Source organism: Pipistrellus hanaki (genome assembly GCF_964339955.1).
Source record: "Pipistrellus hanaki genome assembly, chromosome: 16".
Taxonomy (NCBI): Eukaryota; Metazoa; Chordata; class Mammalia; order Chiroptera; family Vespertilionidae; genus Pipistrellus; species Pipistrellus hanaki.
Window position 1 is genome coordinate 30342133 of NC_140518.1, and position 15196 is coordinate 30357328.

The 15196-nt window shown below is 44.6% G+C and overlaps 2 protein-coding genes across 5 annotated transcripts in view; both read right to left on the minus strand.

Moving 5' to 3' along the window:
- Positions 1 to 1268: 1268 nt before the first annotated feature.
- On the minus strand, positions 1269 to 8794 carry RSKR (ribosomal protein S6 kinase related). Its single transcript, XM_084863073.1, has 12 exons — positions 8436 to 8794; positions 7807 to 8046; positions 7625 to 7708; positions 7425 to 7493; positions 4423 to 4492; positions 4098 to 4202; positions 3867 to 3907; positions 3585 to 3612; positions 3382 to 3471; positions 3206 to 3294; positions 2981 to 3091; positions 1269 to 2520 (listed from the first exon to the last, which is right to left on the minus strand). Exons 1-12 carry the CDS (start codon positions 8568 to 8570, stop codon positions 2299 to 2301), a joined length of 1284 nt encoding a protein of 427 aa, XP_084719199.1. The 5' UTR covers positions 8571 to 8794; the 3' UTR covers positions 1269 to 2298.
- A 135-nt stretch (positions 8795 to 8929) lies between these two features.
- The window catches only part of BLTP2 (bridge-like lipid transfer protein family member 2), a 29696-nt gene continuing 23429 nt past the window's right edge, over positions 8930 to 15196 (minus strand). The window contains exons 29-39 of one of the 4 annotated variants that reach the window (XM_084862824.1): positions 14852 to 14973; positions 13978 to 14133; positions 13775 to 13896; positions 12756 to 12936; positions 11745 to 11831; positions 11435 to 11545; positions 11160 to 11295; positions 10920 to 11050; positions 10636 to 10737; positions 10231 to 10365; positions 8930 to 9770 (exon numbers count right to left, since the gene is read on the minus strand). In XM_084862824.1, the coding sequence (XP_084718950.1) occupies positions 9588 to 9770; positions 10231 to 10365; positions 10636 to 10737; positions 10920 to 11050; positions 11160 to 11295; positions 11435 to 11545; positions 11745 to 11831; positions 12756 to 12936; positions 13775 to 13896; positions 13978 to 14133; positions 14852 to 14973 (1466 nt within the window). In that variant the 3' untranslated portion in view covers positions 8930 to 9587. Of the gene's footprint in view, positions 9771 to 10230; positions 10366 to 10635; positions 10738 to 10919; positions 11051 to 11159; positions 11312 to 11434; positions 11546 to 11740; positions 11832 to 12755; positions 12937 to 13774; positions 13897 to 13977; positions 14134 to 14851; positions 14974 to 15196 lie in introns of those variants that run through there. The other 3 variants (XM_084862825.1, XR_014793060.1, XR_014793061.1) reach the window with 3 other exon arrangements.

Below are 15196 nucleotides of genomic sequence, written 5' to 3' on the forward strand. Positions count from 1 at the left end.
TATTTCAGGGAGCTCAGTATTGAGTACTGAGTATTGAGTACTGGGCTCCCTGGGACTCAGTTTCCCCTCTGCAAAGTGGCACTGCCATGAACTGGTCCTCCAGCTTGTGGGTTCCGTGTTCCCTTTGTTCACACACACATACACACACACTTGGAGGTAGGTTCCAGATCTAACTCCACCAGAAGAGTCCCCTCTGCCTTAGGTCACTGCTGATTTCAAAAGTGGCAAAGATGGCATCTGTTGCCCAGAATGGCAGCTCCCAGTCCCGGTTCCCAGCCTTCCCAGCCAGGACATGAAGCCTTTTCTGAGTTTCTCTAGGGCAGTGGTCGGCACATTGCGGCTCACGAGCCATATGTGGCTCTTTGGCCCCTTGAGTTTTTAGCAAAGGCCAGCTTAAGAGTACCCTAATTAAGTTAATAACAATGTACCTACCTACATAGTTTAAGGTTTAAAAATTTGGCTCTCAAAAGAAATTTCAATCGTCGTACTGTTGATATTTGGCTCTGTTGACTAATGAGTTTGCCGACTGCTGCCGTAGGTAAAAGGGGCATGATAACCTCTGTCTCCCTCAGCTAAGCCCAAGGGTAGATACTATAAAGTGCTTTGCTCCTGTGGGATCAAGACTGGCTGACCTGGGAACCTCGAAGCATCCTCTGGAGGCCGGGCGGCCTCAGTTCGGAGCTGTGTGTGAGACAGCATTCTGTGAACATTCACAGGGTGACTGGGGTCAGTGCCCCTCCGCTGCCAGCTTTCCCCCCTCGTCACCGGATCTACTAGTTGCGCCTGCCTTTCTCTCCTGGTGTGGTCCCTATTTCAGAAAACGCGTGCCTGGCCCTGAGTGTGGCCCCACCTCTCTGTCTGCCCTTCAGGCTTACCTGTTGAGTGCTCCTGTCTTTATCACTATGAACCTGCAAACTCTGTGCCTGATTCACTCCGTGTGTCCTTGACTGTTCCTTCATCAGTTGGGGGCCTTACTTGCCAGGCGTCTGAGTGTATGTGGCTGTGCCTGTCCTTCTTTGACTTGGTGCACGTACCTGCCTCAGCCTGTGCTCACCTTCCACGTGCCCTCTCCATCTCCTCCACTGCCGGGGCCAAGAGGCCCTCGGACTTGGCGTGGCGTGTCTCGATACCCCCAGACCCACAGCCACAGTGGCGGAGCCAGAGGCGGGAGGCAGGGTGGGCAAAAATGACTATTTCTTAACACGCATTTCTCTCTCAGTGTCTTGTATAGAGCCTCTAAGACTTAGAGTCTAAGTCAACTGATATAGATATAATTGACTTGTCACTTCATATTCCTTGCCCTTAAAAATAAGGGTTCTTTTCTGATTTGTAAGAGCTCTGTTATAGACATTTAAAATATAAAAATAAATGTGTATATATCTTTATTGATTTCAGGGAGGAAGTGGAGGGAGAGATAGAAATATTAATGATGACAGAGAATCATTGCTCTGCTGCCTCAGGGATCAAGCCTGCAATTCGGGTATATGCCCTGACCAGGAATCGAAATGTGATTTCCTGGTTCATAGGTCAGTGCTCAACCACTGAGCCACTACAGCCGGACTGTGTTATAGACATTAACTGTCAACACATTGTATTTTTTAGGATCTATTTTTTTGTCCATTGGCTTTAGTTTTTAAAATGTTTTTATTTTTATTGTAGAAAGAGAGGAAGGGAGAGGGATAGAGATAGAAACATCAATGAGAAAAAACATCAACATCATTCAGCTTCCTTCTGCAAAGCCCCTGCTGGGGATTGAGTCCGAAACCTGTGCGTGTGCCCTGACAAGGATTCAAATCAGTGACCTCTTAGTTCCTGGGTCGATGCTCAATGCTGAGCCACACCAGCTGGGCTGTCCATTGGCTTTATTAATGCAATCTTGAGTCATACAAAGATCCAACTTATGTGGTCACAAAGTTTATTTTTCCTTCCAGAGCATCTGGATTTCTTGAGTGATTCATTCATCAACTTTGTATGTAAATGTTTTCCTTTTTCTTTTATAGTGTTTTCATATTCTTTCTTGGTTTAGTTATCTCCTCTAGACCCTGATTATAGGTCTAGTCTCCCAAATGTTCTTGAGATTCTTAATGTTTTGATGTTCACATTTAAAGCCTTAATGTATTTGGAATTAAGTTCTGTAGGGATCCAACTATTTAAAAACAACTGTTGCCGAAACCAATAAAATATATTAAAATAAATAAATAAATAAATAAAAACTGGATCATCAAGGTGGTCATACTGAGTTGGCAATGGAAGAGATGCTCAGGTTCCCAGATGGGCCCCAGTCTATAGTAGAGGGGTTCAAGCAAGTCCAGGGTAGACCAGATAGGACTCCAGGTTACAGTCAAAGTCCTTGAACAGCATGGACTCTGATGGACTAGGCTGGGTAGCTTGAGTCTCCAAGACAAAGTTCACTGGCTGTTTCTGTAGGAGCTCTGGGTCAAAGGCCACACCCCGAAAGAAAGGGTGGACCTGGAAGCGATGCAAATGATGTAGACGCTGGAGGGGATTCTGGCATAAGAGCTGAAGGGAAACAGAGCAACAAGGAATAGGGACTGGGATGGGAAAGGGGCTGTTAACAGAGAAGCTAAAAGGGGAAAGAGAAGTTCATGGAGCTGTGGAGGGCAGGAAAAAGAACTCTAAAGAAGAAGGGACTTATAAAAAGAGGGAGACAGGCTAATTTGGGGGCAAAGGCAGGAATAAAGGAACTGTATTGGTAAGAAAGCAGCACTGGCCCACTCTCTCAGAAGTGACCTGTTATGGATGGCTAGGATATTTGGAGGAACAGGAACTCAGGAATGAAATTTGAAATGCTGGTTAGAGGGCAAGTAGTGACATATTACTTGGAGTTGAAGTCAGCCATCTGCCCCACCTTCCCCCCCAAATAATCACAGGAATGGGGAAATGCCACTTCAATGACAGGGAAAGGAGAGAGTGAATGGCTAGTTTGGTAGTCAAAAAGGAAAGCAGTGTTCATCCTTACCTCGTGGAGCAGAAGTGAGAGCCCCTGGTTAAGAGAAGCTGGGATCTCAGAGTCATTGTGGGTCACACTTGCCAGCATGGCCACATGATCTCTCTCTGCGGCCACTGGAAACTAAGTTGAGGGGTGGGAGGGTGTCATTTCTTAGTAAGAAAAAGGCAAGGTTTCCTAAGGTCTTCCTTCTTCCCACCACTGGGCAAAACTCCTCTTTTCTGCCCATTCTCTCACCTCTCCAGTTGCCAGAGAGAAAAGCAAAACACCCAGGGACCACCAATCAGCAGCATGGTTGTAAGGCCCTCCTCTCAGGATCTCTGGGGCTACAGATTTGAAAGATACTTGTCATTGAAATCTGTTGGCTATCCTCTTGCCCAATACTTATCCACCTGCTTTGGCCTTTTTCTTACCCATGTATTGAAGAGTGCCACAAATAGTATAGGCTCGAGCTCCCTGGGGCAGGTGGCGGGACAAACCAAAGTCTGTCAGTTTCAGATGACCTATATAAAAGATAATGCAACAGCACCACTCTGTTCCATCCCTCGTCAGCCCTGGCTCATTCCCAAACTTGAAGTAACTCACATTCCAGGGCTAGAAAAAGAAAAGGATTTACCTCGTTTATCCAGGAGGATATTCTCCATCTGAAAAAAATCGCAGATGAGAAAGTATTAGTTATCTTATTCATTTCAACTCTCTTTCATCATGTATACCCCCCAACTGAAAAAGATGCCCTACTCAACATTCAGGTCTATACATGGAAGGTCCTTGCCCAAATCCTTAGCACCCATGGGTGTCCCAAGATGAGCTGTTCTCAGCTCCCCCATGCCTTCTTGGATCTGTGGAACTTACTCAGGCACCTCCTCAGACCAAGAAAAAAAAAGCACTTAACTCTTACCTTCACATCCCGATGGATGATGCCCAAGTCATGGAGATAGCCTGTGGATGACAGCAAGCAGGCGGTATGCTGAAGCACTCCTGTCCTTTCCAATTTCCCTGGTAGCCCCACCCCATCCCTATCCCCGTTCCTTCATCTCTAGCGTTAATATAAACTTTTTTTTTTTTTTTTTTTTGGCCCCCATTCAATTAATTCTTCCCTCATTTCCAATACCACTCCCATTTCACTTACACAGCACCAGGACCAGTTCAGCAGCAAAGAGGCGGATGGAAGCCTCAGCAAAGCAGCCAACAGCGGACCACAGGGAGTACAGATCTGTGCTACAGTAACTGCACACTGCAAAGTACCAGAAATCTAGGCAATATTTGAGGGCTACTGGGCCTGGGCTCAAGGCATCATAGGCCTCCTGCCCAACCTGATGCCACATGCTATATGCTCCCTCTCCCTTTGGGAGAGAAGTGCTGTAAGAAAGGGAACAGAGCAAAGGCAGAACAAGCCAAAGGGATGTGGAGAGAATGGTAGAGGGACCATGGGAATGAGGAGAGAAACCACTCACTAATGAAGAGATGCCGTTTTCCCTGCCAGCTGTCTCCCAAACCATGTACAAAAGGATGGTTGATCTGTCGCTGTGGACAAAGAAAACAGGAAATTAGGGGAAAACAAGATAACTGAGGATCAAGGCAACCAAGAAGTCAATATACCTACATGTGCAGAAAGGGAGCTGCTGTCCCACCTCTCAGTTTACTAGTAGGTGAACTAAATTGGGGCTGTCTGCCTGGTAATCCAGGAACCAGCATAATACTAAGGAAAGCACTGGGACATGCTGGAGAGATTTCCCTGGCACCACAGGCTGCGGTGATGCCCAATAGGAGGCTGAGCTCACCCAGGAGGGGCAGCAATGCTGGAGGAAGCTGCTGCTGCTGTGTCCTCCCTCCACGCCGCCCCATCCAGCACAAGGAGGAAGAGGGGGAGGAGAGGGAGATAGAGAGGAGAAAGATTTTACTATGCATTTTACTGTAGGCCAACAGAAGTTGGGGATAAAGGTAACTATGTCAGCAAATCTTGGTGACAACACAACAAATGCTTCTTCAGAAGAGACTAGTCCCTTTAAAGACACTGTGGGGTGTCTCAGCAACCCATGATAGCAGTAACATGATAGAGAAAAAGGTGGCATCTGAGCTCCCCCAGGATGTGCCAGGTACAGAGTACAGTGTATCAGTGCCTCTGTAATGGGGGAAATGCTTCCCCTTTTGTAGTAAAAGCTGAATGTCACCTAAAATTTTAAAGTATATGTTCATTCATCCTGCTTCCTCACGTATCATCCCTGACTGCTAAATTGTCACCTAACATTTGTCAAATTCATCATAATCTTCATTTTCAAGTTTGTTTAGCTGTTTTTGTCTAATGGACATATTTGTGTATTTTATCACCAAACTAAAATGGGGGCAGATATTTTAGTTTTAAGTACTTACATACTAATGACTCAGTGTTGAATGATTTGACATTCCAATTCTTTATATACTAACAAATTAATTGCATGTCTGCAGGTGCTCATGTAGTTTTTCTTTAACATTTCAAATCACAATATAGAAAACCATTGTCATAAAATTCTTTGCAAGATACATTTGACATAAAATTTTGTTAATCAGTAATTCATATTTTAAGCTTAAAGTTAAAATTATACTCAAAATGTTATTACATCAAGAGTGTCATTATGTTTTTCTTTTTGCATTTTTTAAAAATGAAAAAAATTAATATAGGAACTATATGTATTTTATTTAAAACAAATTTAAAAATTTAGATGAGCAAAACAATAAACACTGGTGAGTCCACTAAAAATTAAGAATTATAGTTAACTAGAGGCCCAGTGCATGAATTCATGCACAGGTGGGATCTGGCTGGCCCACCCTGATGGGGGCCCATCTGGCTGGGCCGGCTGCAGGGAGGGGCCACGGGTGGTTGGCCTGCTGGCTCTGCCCCCGACTGGGGTGTTGGGGGCCAATCATCGGAGGTGAGGTTGGCCAGAGGGAGGGGGAGGGGGAACTGATCAGAGCCCAGATCAAGCTGGTTGGCTGCCACAGTGTGCATCATAGCCACTGGTGGTTCTGGTCCTTCTGGTCCTGCCATTCTGGTCACTGGCTTTTATATATATAGATAACCTTAATGGAAATACTAAAAGATTTTTTCTACATATTATAAAAATATTACATAATTATTTTCTCTCTCCAGTACCTTTCCTTTATTTTAGTTATTCTGGTAAGAATGTAGGGATATCTTATTCTGATTTGAACTTACAGTTGCCTGGTGCTAAGGATATTAAGCACCTTTTCATGTGTAAGTATGTATGTATACACATACATACAGGTCACTTGGATATCTGGTTTTGTGAAGTGCCTGTGAGCTCCTTTCTTCATTTTCTATTAAGTGGTTTCTTTTTTGTTTGTGGTTGTTTCATGGGTAAGGGTAAATCCAGTACCTTTACTCTATCTTTACTAGAAGCATTAGTTCCTACATTGATTTTTTACAAAGAAGGGATAGAGAGTTAGAAACATTGATGAGAAACATCAATCAGCTGCCTCCTGCACACCCCCTACTGGGGATGTGCCCGCAACCAAGGTACAGTACATACCCTTGACCGGAATTGAATCTGGGACCTTTCAGTCCACAGGCTAATGCTCTATCCACTAAGTCAAACTGATTAGGGACTACATTGATTTTTTTAAAGTGTAAAACCCAATCTCATATTCCTAGAATACAACTTGGTTGTGAAATATTTTCATTATTTATTGTTTATTAATATTTTGTTTATAATTTTTGTATCTACTTTCATGAGTGAGATTGGCTTATAGTTTTCCTTCTCTGATAATATCCATGCCAGGCTTATACTGGCTTCAGAAAATGAGTGGGAAAAGTTCCCAACCACAAACAAAAAAGGACTTAGACTAACTCTGCTGATACCGTTTCCCCGAAAATAAGACAGTATCTTATATTAATTTTTGCTCCCAAAGATGCGCTAGGCCTTATTTTCAGGGGATGTCTTATTTTTCCATGAAGAAGAATACGGTACACATTTATTGTTAAATGAAAATAAAGGAAATTTATTACCTGTATACGGTACGGTAGTACGGTAGTTGTCAACACAGACCAGACAAACTGTGAATCCTACAGCATCAAGAATTTACTACTCATTTATTCTATGACAATCATGTCATCATCTTCTGGAACATCATCATAACAATCCAACTCCTGAATTTCCTGGTGAATTTCTTGTGACTCCATTTCTTTCAGAATCAGTGGACCAAATCTCTCATGTTTAGCCTAGGGGGGGCCTTATTTTCGGGGGGATGCCTTATATTTCACTCAGAAGGAAACCTGTAAGTAGGTCTTATTTTCGGAGGATGTCTTATTTTGGGGGAAACACGGTAGCTACTTTTCCCAGGATCTACTTGGTTGAATCCAAGGGAGGGGCAGAACCAGGAATACCAGGACAGTTGGACAAGAGAGGTGCTTTCTCCACCATAGTTCTTACTAGGATCCTTTCCAGGGCTCTGTGCCTACCTGGATGCTAACCTCCTCTTTGCACTGCCTCAGGATGTCCTTCTGGAGGACCTTGACCTTGGGCACCACCTATAAAAGGATAGAAATGATGACTCCTAGAGGGAAATAGTGCTACTGAATTGTTGATTCCTCCCAACCTTTCTGGAACCAAAACGAGGCAGGGATTAGAAAATAATGTGGAAGAATATCTAGATCCCTACCTTCACTGCAAATACTGCTTTCTGGCCACAGTCTAGCACCTTGAAGACAGTTCCAAAGGAACCTTTAGCCACAAGGCCTAAAACCTGTACAGAAAAATGGAGAACAGGGGAATTGAGACTCTGGTTGTTTCTAAATTTCTCACCAAGACTGAGACCCCTTCCAGTGATTCCATTTGACCTACCTTCAGCTGCTGATGCCCTCTAAGGGGCCTAATGGGAAACTCCGGCAGAAAGAGGTTGATGAACTGAGGCACTGGCCACTCTGACAGAGGCTTCTCTACTAGCAGTGAAGCTGGCTCCTGATGTTGGCACTGATGCCCCCGTAGTCCCCACCGTTCTTCCAGGCCTGACCTGGTGGTCCCCACAACTGACCAGAGGCTCTTCCAGCCTCGGACCCAGGGGCCCTGGATGTTGCTACCCTGCTGAGAACCAAGGAAGCCACTCTAAACCTGCCTCCCTGCGGCATTACAGGTTCTGCCCATCTCAGCATGTGCTCTCTCTAATCTCAACCCTAGAGATATAATTTTGAGACCAGGCAAAATCACTACTACTACTCTTGCTTGGGACCAAGTAAGGTCGAGATTTCCTGATTATAATTCAAATCATCTAGGAAAGCAGTATTTGGACATTTTCCCCACGAGGCATCGAAGATTCAGCCTGCACCTCCCAGTATGGAGGAATACTTTCACAGTATAGCCTCCCCACCTACCCCCCCCCCCAGGGGGGGGCATTACTAACATTCTCCACATCAGCCTCAAGCCCAGATTTCCTTCACCTCCCCTTAACAGGCTGCCAGAGCCCCACAGCCTACCTTATTAGGAAGAGCCACCTGGGCATGTTGCCCCTGTCGACAGTTAATTGTTCCCATTCCCAGCCTCTGCCTCTTTCTCCTTTCACTAAATCTGCTGTCCCAGTTACATAAGCAGTTCCTCCCCCCATGCTGCATTAAACATGAGCCCCGCCTCTTACTTGCTGTTCATAACTAGAGATGCAAGTGATACAACCAAACCTCACCTTTATCCCCAAATCCTATCATCCCTGGTTAAGAAGAGGTTTATAACCAGAACTAAAATGTGCAGAGAACTATCAGCATAGAGCCAGTGTCACACCAGAGCTGGGATGGGAAATATCTGTGATACATTATTAGGCAGGAGGGAAGAAGCCAACCTCTCATAAGAGTGGCAGCTAGAGGATGTGTCTTAGGATGATGGGGAGGGAAGGATACATACAGGTTAAATCCATGCACTCAACACAATAAAACAACAAACAAACAAAACAAAACAAAAACACAGAAAAAAAACAGCATCAAATTTAAAATATATTTTTTTTCTCTTTAAATCATTTTCTTACCATTCTCCAGAGCATACCCCAGGGGGACCTATGGCCAGCCCTGGCTTCTGTTGTCATTTCCCCAAGTGACCTTGGCATAAATTGGGGGAGGGGCTGATTCCCCCCATAACACTAATACCTCTTTCATACAAGGCAGTGGAATGAGGGACAGATCAGCCCTCTGGCGCCCACCCCCCACCGCCCCCCCAACTTTCTGGCACAGGGGAAGAGCAGTTACATTTAGAGAAATATATATATATATATATATATATATATTTATATATGTCTATTTATAAAAATTTATCACACTTGATCAGAACTGTCCCCCACCCCGTCAGCTGACCCCAAAGGAACCAGATCCTAGTCCTGGGGCCATTCCCTGGGTCTTGCTCTCTTGACGCCTCTCTGGCCCTCGGCCAGCTGATCAGTGTGAGGTAGTACTCAGCATTATTACCCACCATACTCTGCAGAGAACAGGAGAGCTGCTAAAAAGCAGTGACTTTCTCTGCAGTACCCTGTGGGCTCCTACCCCAACAAGTCCTGGTGGATAAAGGGAAGTGCCTCCCACCCCACAAGTCCCTGGGTCCTGAGTCAGAGTCAGATCCTGTAGTGCAGCCATTCTTGAATTGCCGGGTCACTTGCGCCTGCCAAAAATGGACTTCTTGCCAGTGTTCTTGTTGCCCACACTTAAACCGATGAGGAGCCGCGCTTTCTCCTCTTCTTCCTGCTGTTGCATGTTGAGGTCTGATTTATTTTCTAGCTTTCCCCGGACCTCTGACCCTGTTGCAGGCTTCAGCCTTAGCTTCTCTTTGATTACCTGATAGGTCAGAGAGGAGTAAAAGGGAAGGTAAATATTAGTGGGACAGACAAAATAAGTCATAGTAAATCAATCAATCAAGATTTATTAAATTTACACACATGCACAATGGATGGAGTCCTTCAAATCCTAAAATGATCTCTGCTTTCAAGAAGCTTAGTCTAATTAGAGCCATTCTAAACCTGAGTTTGTGTCAGCTCTCAGTTTCCTAAAAAGTCAATAGTTAACATATGAAACCATAAACATTCAATTTAATCTTCTGAACAAAGTCATGGAGAGAGCAGGGATAAAAGTTGTTCACTTTATCCACCTGTCCCATCCCAAGGCTGCTTGTTAATACACACTACAAAAAAAACAAAACAAAAAACAAACAAAAAAACACTACAATGAAATGCTCCTGAGCAAAGGATCTGCTTTCCAGATCCTGCTAACCAAACAGCCATGAATTCTGCCGGGATACCTGGGCAACCAGGGCTTTGCGGCTGTCCCTTTTGACGGCCATGGCAAAGTCTAGCCATGTCCATGTGTTGTTGTGGTACTCCAGACAGGGCAGCACCAGGTTAAGGTCACCCCAGTCCACACTGTTCTTCTCACCCTGCAAGAATGGGGAGGGAAGAGAAAGAGGAAGGGAAAACATCATATGCCACTTTTAGTCCAAGCCAATACTTGAATCCAAGTCTAATACCTTCCCATATAGCATCAAACTATTGATTCCCCCTTATCTCAGGCTGACAATGGAAGCAGTCAACACAGATTCATCACCAATGGCCCAACTTCATAAGCCAGACTATCTCCCTGTCTTTAATGATGATCTTATCTGGTTCCCTTCCCACCCTGTTCTAGAAAGTGCTGGAGAGGAGCAGACCTTGTAGCTGACACACAGTGGAACCTGTGGAATCTTTATATAGATGAAGGAATTGTTCATGGCAGCTCGTTCTTTCATCTTGTCAATATCATCCACAGGGTGCTAGGAAAGGCAAGAAAGGAGTGTGAGCCCCTGAAACCATCTGAAGAAATTTAGGACCCCCAAATATCTCCCTCTCCTTCCATCCCTGGAGTAAATTCAAAGGCAACAGAAGAAATCCCCAGCCAAGCTTAATGGAAATCCTAGGACTTCCATTTTTCTATCATCAGGGGCATGGCCAATACCTCTGGGGCTTTGCGAAATGACCTTCTGACCCCAGAACTCCGATTCAAGCCCTGTGCCACACCCTTCCCAGGGCCCAGTGCTGCTGCATCATCTGTTGCAATCAGCTGCCGAGGCTTCACCACTGGTATTCCTATGAAAAAACAAGCACATCAGCTGTTGCCTTCTTTCTGGAGCTTCAGCTCTCTCTGAGGCTGCTATGCTACCCCAGTCTTCTGGAGTACCACCGTAAAAGTTCTCACCAGTAGTCACCAGTTTGGACTTATCTTCCTCATCACCAACCTCATCATCTTCCACATTTCGACCAGGAAAGAAAAAGCCCATTATTCTATGGAAGAACTGGTGTGTCAGCTGGATGGTGAGAGGCACCACATTTACCTAAAGAGGAAAAAGGCTGAAGAAGCAATTAAGTTCAGACATCATCCCTCAGTTTACCTACCCCTAACAGCATAATACAATGCACAGGTAGCTTTTGACTGCCCTTTATTCCTGGATCTCCAAAGGACTATCTACTAACCTCAAAGTGCTCCTTAACAGATATACCCCCAACAGGGGGCCGGACTTTGCTGAACAGACGGAGAGCTAGCTGTCGCCCAGACTGGCAGGAGCTCTGGGGCCTCAGGACTACCTGTAGGATAGAATGACAAATCAGCCCACAAATCCTCTGCGGACTAAAAGGAGAAGCAATAGTCTTGCTAAGATAAGCAAACTTTTACCATTTCAGATCACCACACTGTTTCCATAGTGGGTTTATGTGGAAGGGCCATTACAAAAGGCCCGTGTTAGAAAGTATGTGAATGGGCTAGGAATGGGGAAATAAGACTTGCCTTGTAGACAGCATTGGGAAGGAGGTTGTTCATAGTGAACCAGCCCAACTCCAGAAGATGTTCTGCTGTATCATCAGATTTATTCACCTATAAAGAAAGGGTATCCCCCCAATCCACTATAATAAGCCTTTTCTCAGGAGCTTGCTAGAGAATTGCTACATAACGTTTTTGTTTTCAGGTTCTCCATATGCCTAATCGCAACCTTTAATATCTCTTTTGAACTCAAATAATCCTGTTTTTCATGGGACCTACTGGCCAGGGCACTAAATGCCAGTAGTATTTCCCAGTCACTATGACATTCAAAAATAGTCTCATTCATTCCCAAACATCCTGGAAAGGGGCAGGGTCGGGGACAAATGAACAATGTCCTCTCCTCTATGCCATGGGTAATTGCAGGAAGCTGAATGCCAGTATAGAATTAAGGTTCTCTTTCAAGCAGTATTTAGAATACCTCCCTCTGGGCCACATTTCTAGGGATAATCTTATTCACTGAGGGAAACATTTGACCACTCTCATCTATAATTGCATGTATCTAAGGGGAACTCTGCTCATGTTTCATTAGTAACCTTTAATAACATCATATTAATCCTAATATGCAAATTGACCAAATGGTGGAACAACACGCACTGACCACCAGGGGGCAGACACTCAGTGCAGGAGCTGCCCATGGTGGTCATGTCAGTGCACTCCCACAGGGGGAGCACCACTCTGCCAGAAGAAGCCAGGCTCTCGGCTGGCGAGTACAGCAGCAGTTGCAGAAGCCTCTCCTGCCTCCCCAGCAGCGCTAAGGACCCCTGAGGGATGTCCAAGTGCTGGCTTAGGTGAGGGCTTAGGCAAGGGGTTCTGGGCTGTGAGAGGATGCAGGCTGGGCTCAGGGACCCCCACACTCAGGCCTCTAGTAGTTATATAAAAACTAGCTCCTTTTTGTTTCTCTTTTTGTGAGTTAGACTCCTAAGATAGGTCAGTGTCTCTCAATACAGCTGCCTTAGTATGATTGTATAGACCCAATACCTTGCTATAGAGAAACCGCTGCAGTTCCAGTTCAGCAATTCCTAGCTGTCCATCTTCCTCTGTCAGGCGCCAACGTGCCTGAGCAAAGTAGAACTCAGTGCGACGGACCACACTCACATCTTCCTGCTGCTTTCGCAGCTCCATCTTGTTGGCCTGCTGCAACTGGAAATCCTTAAAACACCTATAAATGGACAGGAGGATCAAAACCAATACAGGCAATAGCATTTGGGTTGGGGGTGGGATGGAATGATGCACGAGATAATCTATTCGCATGAGATAATCTATTCTGGAACAGCTATCCTCTACTTTTTTTTTTCTCCAAAGTATCACTTCTCACATCCTGCCATAGGAATGCAAATCCATCTTTCAGTTCTACAGATTCTTCTTTCTTTTTAAAAAAAAAAATATATTTTATTGATTTCCCACAGAGAGGAAGGGAAAGAGATAAATAAGAGGCTCAAGTTTCTCCTCAAGTTAGAAACATGGATAAGAGAGAAACATCGATCAGCTGCCTCCTGCACACCCACTACTGGGGATGTGCCCACAACCAAGGTACACGCCCTTGACCAGAATCGAACCTGGGGCCTTTCAGTCTGCAAGCTGATGCTCTATCCACTGAACCAAACCAGTTTCAGCAATTCTACAGCTTCTTGAAAAAGTAATCTCTTTGCATTAATGACCCATATGATTCTATCTATAATTGTGTTCCTTTCTAATCACTTAAAGACATTTTATTTTCAGCTCAGCCGCACAGTATTAAGACCACAAAAGTGATCTTTCCCAACTATCCTTTTTCTCCTTTTCCAGTAGGTACTCTATTGATGATCCAAAGGAAGGGTTCTCTTGTTCTCAACCTCTTGACGAAGTGCAGTAAGACTCATCAGGAAGAGATGCCTGAATCTACTACATCAGCCTCTGATAATACTCACTAGATGTGAAGACTATCATCAGAATATGGGCAAAGAGAAATCGATTCCAGCTGGGGAAGTGGAAAAAGGCAGAAAAGTATGCTGTTTCACCTGATGAGGATATTAAGCTCTTCACTTTCAAGCTGCAAATTGGCCTTCTCCTGGTTGAGCTGCAACTGAAGCTTTTGGTTCAGGTCAAGAAGGTTCTCATTCTTGCTGTCATCCTGCAAAGACTAGGGAGCCAGGACAGGAGAAACTGAGAGATCTCCCTCATCTTAGGAGGCCGCCCTGTCCTCAGACTGCCCGGTGATTACCTTCATGATAGAATATATCTGCTTTTCCAACTGCCGTATCTGGGCCACGTGCTGCCGCACGGCCTCCTGCAAATGTAATATGCTGCTGCGCTGCTCCTCAGGATTGCTAGAAATCTCGAGCTGGAACCTGACCCGCTGTTTCTTCTCACTATGCTCCTAAAGGAAAAGAAAGGAAATGAACAAGATTTTCTGACAGACAAGTCTTGAAGTAAATTGAAATAGAGAAATGAAAATAAATGAGAATCTCCTCTGGAAAGCTCCCCTTTACCTATTACCATTATTAGTAGCAAGAGTAAGGGGTAGGCCAATGCAGAAGATTTGGTAATGTATGTTTCACAATAAGCCAATCCCACAGGGTAGGGATGGTGGGAGTGGGGAGCAGTTACTGTTCTTAGAGGTATTTAAATGACTGAATAGAGAACTAACCAAGAAAGACAAGTAAACAAGCTCCACATGAGTCTCAGGGGCACTCAGACCTTTCCTAGATTAGTGAAACTTCAACTGCTGCTATTGACTAACAGATGATGTACCAAACACAAGGCCCTTTTTCAGTCTGAAACATGGCTTTGCTTTTCTTTTTCTTCTTTTTTATATGTCTTTATTAATTTGGGAGAGGACAGGAGAGAAACATCAATGATAGAATCATTGATTGGCTGCCTCCTGCACATTCCCTACTGGGGATCAAGCCTGCAACCCTGGCAGGTGCCCTTGACCAGAATCGAAATTGGGACCCTTCTGTTCACAGGCCGACGCTCCATCCACTGAGCCAAACCGGCTAGGGTGTTCATGGCTTTTCTTAATGGAATCTAAATAAAGCACAAGGTCCGAGTGTTCCTGTGAAGATAACTGGCATTCTACAAGGGCCCATGCTTACCTTCCGTTTGGGTTCTACATGGAGCAGCAGGTTGTTGACAATATCCAGGATCATGGCATACTGAGCTGGATTGGTGGAGATTTCCAGCTCATGATGGATGAGGGTGAAGGTATCCACAGCCCCTAAGTAATTGTTAGCAGCTAAATAAGAGGCTCAAGTTTCTCCTTAAATATATACCCATGTCCTAAACCATTTGGAACCACTTCTATTAACCCCATAGAAGGGCTTGGTGAGAAATGCTCATGGGTAGAAACATCTTTGCTTATTTCAAAATAAAAAAATACTCATTCTTCCCAGTTCCCTCCAAGAATACATGTTATTCTCTCATAGAAGAATTTACAAAAT

Excerpts from the sequence above, each read along its gene's own strand:
- RSKR (XM_084863073.1), bottom strand. The coding sequence starts at position 8,570 with ATGCAGCATGGGGGGAGGAACTGCTTATGTAACTGGGACAGCAGATTT. Across the intron at positions 7,494-7,624 it reads AAGCAGTATTTGCAGTGAAG|GTGGTGCCCAAGGTCAAGGT; the intron begins GTAGGGATCTAG and ends ATCCTTTTATAG. Across the intron at positions 2,521-2,980 it reads TCTCACTTCTGCTCCACGAG|CTCTTATGCCAGAATCCCCT; the intron begins GTAAGGATGAAC and ends GTTTCCCTTCAG.